The sequence below is a fragment of the Myotis davidii genome, unplaced genomic scaffold (genome assembly GCF_000327345.1).
Source record: "Myotis davidii unplaced genomic scaffold, ASM32734v1 scaffold888, whole genome shotgun sequence".
In the NCBI taxonomy this organism is placed as follows: Eukaryota; Metazoa; Chordata; class Mammalia; order Chiroptera; family Vespertilionidae; genus Myotis; species Myotis davidii.
The window spans coordinates 364,791-371,267 of record NW_006298624.1 but is presented as its reverse complement, the minus strand read 5'-3'; the positions used below and the strand labels follow the sequence as shown (position 1 = coordinate 371,267).

The window sequence follows — 6,477 nt, the reverse complement described above, 5'->3', positions numbered from 1 at the left end:
TCTCAGGCTGGCCACGGCCCCCAGCCACCTAAACTTCCAGTGTAGGCTGGCTGGAAGCAGGTATCTGGGATTTATTTATCTTCTATAATTGAAACTTTGTTGCCTTTAGCAGAGGCCACAGCCAGCCAGGGTAGGTGGGAAGCTTGGCTTCCTCCATCGCCAAGGCAACCAAGCCTCCTGCTTGCTCCAGCTCTGTGGCAGATGGCCACCATCTTGGTTGGATTAATTTGCATATAGTCACTCTGATTGGCTGTGGGCATGGCTTGGGGCGTAGCAATGGTACAGTCAATTTGCATGTTCTCTTTTATTAGATTAGATAATGAAGTCTCAGAAAGAGAAACTAAACAAGCAATCCCATTTACCATTGAAGAAAAAATAAGACACTTAGACATAAACTTAACCAAGGTGGTAAAAGACTTGTACTTGTACTGGACATTGAAAAAAGAAAAAGAGGAAAATAGAAATAAGTGGAGGGATATACCATGTTCATGGATAGAAAGAATTAGCATCATTAAAGTATCCTAACTACCCAAAGCAATCTATAGATTTAATGCAATCCCTATTAAAGTACCAATGGCATATTTCACAGATCTAGAACAAATACTCCAAAAATTTATGGAACCAGAAAATACCCAAATAGCAGCTGCAATCTTGAGAAAGAAAAACAAAGTTGGAGGAATCACAATACCAGATCTCAAGTTATACTACAAAACCACTGTAATCAAAACAGCCTGGTTCTGGCACCAGAACAGGTATATAAATCAATGGAACAGAACAGAGACCCCAGACATCAACATAACCCATTATAGCCAATTAATATTTGACAAAGGAGGCAAGAGCATACAGTCGAATCAAGACAGTCTCTTCAATAAATGGTGCTAGGAAAATTGGACAGATAAATGCAAACAATGAAACTAGACCCCCAACTTAAACCATACACAAGAATAAACTCAAAATGCACCAGCTGGTTTGGCCTGCGGACTGAAGGGCCCCAATTCTATTCCAGTCAAGGGCACATGCCTGGGTTGCAGGCTCAATCCCCAGTAGGGGGTGTGCATGAGGCAGCCAATCAATGATTCTCTCTTATCATCAATGTTTCTATCTCTCTCTCCTCTTTTTCTCTCTGAAATCAATAAAAACATATTTTAAAATAAAAATTATTTTTAAAGAATAAACTCAAAATCAATAAAATTACTTAAATGTAAGGCATGAAACCATAAAAACCCTAGAAGAAACCATAAGGAGAAAAATCTCAGATATTTCTCATAGCAATATATTTGTGGATATGTCTCTTAGGGCAAAAGAAACTAAGGAAAAAATAAACAAATGGAACTACATTAAAAAAAATGCTTCTGCACAGCAAAAGAAACCATTAACACAATGTAATGGGAGCCCACTATATGGGAGGACATATTTGGCAATGATACATCTGATGAAGAGTTATATCCAAAATATGTAAGGAACTCATACAACTTAACAAAAGGAAGACAAACAATCCAATTAAAAAAATGGGCAAAGGACCTAAATAGACACTCTGCAAAGTGGACATAGAGAAGGCCAAGAGATATATGGAAAATGCTCAAAGTTACTAATCATAGTGAGATGCAAATTAAACAGACACTGAGGTATTACCTCACACTTCTCAGAATGCCTACCATCAACAAATCAACAAATGACAAGTGCTGGTGAGGATGTGGAGAAAAAGGAACCCTAGTACACTGCTGGTGGGAATACGACTGGTGCAGCCATTATGGAAAACAGTATGGAGATTCCTCAAAAAATTAAATATGGAACTTCCATTTGACCCAGTGATCCTACTTCTAGGAATATATCCTAAGAAATACGAAACACCAATCAGAAAGAATGTATGCACCCCTATGTTCATAACAGAGCAATTTACAATAGCTAAGATCTGGAAACAGCCCAAGTACCCATCATTAGATGAGTAGGTAAAAAAGCTGTGGTACGTATACATCATGGAGTATTCTGCAGCTGTAAGAAAGGAGGTTCTCTTACTCTTTGAGACAGCATGGAGGGACCTGGAGAATAAGCGAAATAAGGCAGTCAGAGAAAGACAAGTATCACATTCTCTCACTCATATGTAGAATCTAAACAGCAAAATAAACTGATGAACAAAATAGATCCAGAGACATAGAAGCATGGACCATACTATCAAATCACAGAGGGAAGGCAGGGGAGGGTGGGTATGTGCGATGGAAGAGATCAACCAAAGAACTTGTATGCGTATATGCATAACCCATGGACACAGTCAATGGGGTGGTGAAGGCCTGAGGCAGAGGGCAGGGGAGGACTAATGGAGTCAATGGGGGGGGGGGGAGATAGGGACATATGTAATACTTTCAACAATAATAGATTATTTTTTAAAAGTTTTCCTAAAGCAAACCAGAACTAGAAAAATTAGGTTGGCCAAAATACAATAAACAGTATCCATCATGGAATAAGGCTTCAATATATAGTTGCTCACTCACTGTGTGACTGGATCAAGGAAGTTAATAATCAACTATCAGTCAACTAATTGCTAATTTTTTAAAAAAGGAGTAAAGCTTATCTTTCACAGTTCTTCAGAGTTAAGGCCATTTACCCAGACTGTGGCAAAATATTTACCGGAGGTGCAAACTAATTTATGTGCAAAGAGTAAGCAGGGCTACCCTAAAAGAAAGTCACCAGCCAAGGCCTATGTGTTTCTAAGTTTCTTATTCCCATTCATTTCATTGTCTGAGTTGCAATAAAGAGAAATTAAAATGTGTATGGAGGGTCCACTACAGATATTGAATTTTGATTGCTGTTTTCCACTCATCAGAAAAAGTGTATTAAACAAAATGCAGAGTCACATAGTTATGGCTACTTTCTGTTTGTTCATAAAAAAAAAAAAAATGCTTTATATACAGAAATTTCAAGTGAGAAATATCGGGTCTCCCAAAGCAGCTATTATCAAATAAAACATCCAGAAAATCAATGCACTGAAAATGGCTATGACCATAACCTTGGATATAAGCCAGTGAGGTCATCTTTCAGTGTTTTTGAACTGTTTATTGTACCCAGAAAGCCTACCTAAGTCTTTTAATTCTTTGATGTAAAATTTCTTACCATCCTTTATAGAGTATTGCTTTAACTATCTACTTATTCTTTTCAGAAAACCTTGCTGACCGCTATTATGAGGGAGGCTCTGAAAAAGAATGGTGTATGAGAGTATTTAGGATATTTTTGTTATACATAAAGAGGAATGGGCCATTGAAAGACCTAATCAGTTGATTCTCCCCCTCCAAATCAAGGTCTCCCTTCTACACAGGCTGCCTGTGCCCTCTTGCCACCTCCATTTTAAAATGGCTCTTCATCCCAGGCAGCAAAGGGAAGAATCTCTACTACGAGATGGCTCCCTCAGGCTTTCCCTTTTTGACCACAGAAGATGAGCCATTATGGAAGGGTGTTTTTATGAGTGTGTGTGTGTGTGTGTGTGTGTGTTCATTCTCCCCAAACAAGAACACTTACCTGAATTTAAAATTATCAAAAAATTTGGTGTTTTAGGTAATCCCATATTCTGTTTAATTGAGAATTTCCACTTATATAAATCACCAGGTCACAAGCAAAGATGGGAAAAAGCTCTCAAGGTACACACCCAAGAGTTTAATGACAAAATAATACAACTTTTTTGAACAGTTGATATTTTGTTTATGTGTATCATGACTAATAGCAATGGCTACAATTTATCACATTTGAAAAGCAATCAACAGTTCAAGCTATACAAAATTAAATTAATTAAGTCCCTTTGTCACCCTGGCAGAAGTTAATAATTACATCATTATTAACTGTGTGGCCAATAATCAAAATGCTTTTTAGCTTCTCTTGGTTTAAGATATATTATATATTAAAGACTAGCATACACAAACAAAGTGAAATAGCACAAAATTAGAAAAAATGAAGTTAATCTATTCAATCTGACAAATTCTATAGAGAATGCTATTCTCATTGGGAGAATAATCTTTCTGAACTAATCACTGTTCTAGGTCTCTGTGTATTTAATTTGTTTAACCTCACCACATTAGTGGTGATAGATGAGGCACTGAGGCCTCCAGGGGTGAAGTCACTGGCCCAGGAGCAAAGAACCAGGGCCAAGACTCAAATCCAGGTCTGTTTTACTCCAAATCATCTGTTTTAATCAATGAACAACTACACTGTGAAACAAAGACCTTGTAGATGAGTACAGGAAACACCTTTAATAGTTATATGTTCAAACACTTGAAAAACAAAACATTCTTCTTAGAAATCATGTCTTAATTTTTATGATCAAGAGTTTCCTGAAGGCTACCTCTATGTTCATTGCATCATTATTCACAACAGCCAAGATATGGAAGCAACCCAAGTGCCCATCAATAGACAAGTGGATAAAAAAAAAGTTGTGGCACATATGTACAATGGAATATTACTCAGCCATAAAAAATAATAAAATCTTACCATCAGAAACAACATGGATGGACCTAGATGGTATTGGCTATATCAGGGGTGGGCAAACTTTTTGACTCGAGGGCCACAATGGGTTCTTAAACTGGACCGGAGGGCCGGAACAAAAGCATGGATGGAGTGTTTGTGTGAACTAATATAAATTCAAAGTAAACATCATTACATAAAAGGGTACGGTCTTTTTTTTTATTTCAATAGTTTTATTCATTTCAAACATTTTAACGAGAAGAGTGTAAACACTAATTATTATAATTTGAAACTTCAAAAAATGGAGGAATCATAGCACAATAACATACCTTATATTGAAGATGGCAAAGGCAAAATAAAATTGCCTAACAAAGGAAAGGTACAAAAGCCTTTCAAATTAAACTTAAATATAATAAAATAATTTAAAACTAAAACAAATAGAAAAGAACAAAATGTGTAAACAGTAAATTAAACATTTTCTTTAGTGCAACTTCTAAATTATGCCCGGGACGTAGATGTAGATGGCAATGTAGACTGGGTTGAAAGGTTTTTGGTCTTTAAAACATCAACTTCAGTGGGAACAGTGTTGTTGGTCTCCTTTTTTAGCTAATGAATCAAAGTCTGGAGTTAGTTTTGTTGTGGCTATTCTCAGGATAGATCTGAGGTGTTTGTCAGTTAATCTGGATCTGTGAGGGGCTTTGTTGATGTTCATGACGCTAAATGTCTGCTCACAAACATAGGTTGACCCAAACAGCACCAGTATCTTGTGTGCCATCCTCCGGATGTTTGGAAAAGTGGCTTCATTAAGTGAAGCATAAAAGTCTCTTAGTTCAAGAGAGCTGAATTTCTCCTTTAGGACAAAGTCAGACTGAAGATTGATGAGTTCCAGTTACACCTCTTCTGGTGCTGTTTCAGGTTTTTGTGACAAAGGACAGGCCACCAGTTGAAGTGACTGGTCAATTTTTTCAACATCAGAAAACCGACGACAGAATTCTGCATGCAGGTCATCCAGTGATTTGCTGTATTTCTTCACATTTTGGATGGTCTCTTTCTATGTGGCTAGTGTGGCAAAATGAGTGAAGACTTTGTCTGAAATTTGTCTGGAAAAGAAAATCAGCTTCGATTTAAAGGCTTTCACATTAGTGTACATGTCATGTACATACTGATCTTTTCCCTGTAGCTTCACATTTAGCTCATTCAAATGTGAAAATATATCTACAGCAAATGCAAAGTCACATAGCCAATTCTTGTCACTCAGCTCAGACTTCCCCTTTAATTTCGTCAGACTTCCCCTTTAATTTCAAAAATGCACCAATCTCTTCTTTGAGCTCCCACACTCATTGGAAAACTTTGCCCAAACTCAACCAGCGGACACGAGAGTGGTAAAGTAAGTCGTGGTGATCCGCATCAGTTTCCTCCAGAAACTTAATAAACTGACGGTGCTGAAGTCCCTTTGCTCGAATGAAATTAACAAGCTTTACGACTGGATTAACAACATGATTAAGTTGTAATATAGACTTGCACAATGATTCCTGGTGAATAATACAGTGAAGAAAAATAACATCTTGGTTAGGGTTCTCCTCTTTCACTTTATCCTGAATTCTTTTAGCAGTCCAACATTTTTTCCAGTTAAATTTGGAGATCCATCTGTTGTGACATTAGCAAGTTTACTCCATGGTAGCTTCATTTTCTCGATGACAGTAGACACCCGGTCATACAAGTCCTCTCCCCGTGTTTTTCCTTTCAGTGGCTCCATGGCTAAAAACTCCTCCATAATTTCAAAATTGTCACTAATCCCTCGGATAAAAATTAAGAGCTGAGCAGTGTCCTTTACGTCATTACTTTCATCCAATGCTAGTGAATAAAACTTAAAGAACTCTGCCTTACTATTTAACTTGCTGGCCAAGTCTTCATCAATCAGTTCCACTCGATGAGTCACTGTCCTGCGCAATAAGCTGAGTTTTTCAAACTTGCCTTTGCTCTCTGGACACAAGAGACCTGCTGTCTCTATCATACATTCTTTCAACAACT

At 37.4% G+C, this 6,477-nt stretch overlaps 2 protein-coding genes across 2 annotated transcripts in view; one reads left to right on the top strand and one right to left on the bottom strand.

The window, feature by feature from the left end:
- The window catches only part of HTR2A (5-hydroxytryptamine receptor 2A), a 104,130-nt gene that overhangs the window by 86,428 nt on the left and 11,225 nt on the right, over positions 1–6,477 (top strand). The window lies entirely within an intron of this gene.
- LOC107184742 (general transcription factor II-I repeat domain-containing protein 2-like) overlaps positions 5,312–6,477 on the bottom strand; it is a 1,553-nt gene continuing 387 nt past the window's right edge. Inside the window, exon 2 of the mRNA XM_015570765.1 lies at positions 5,312–6,444. Coding sequence (XP_015426251.1) covers positions 6,032–6,444 — 413 coding nt within the window. The 3' untranslated portion in view covers positions 5,312–6,031. The remainder of the gene's footprint in view (positions 6,445–6,477) is intronic.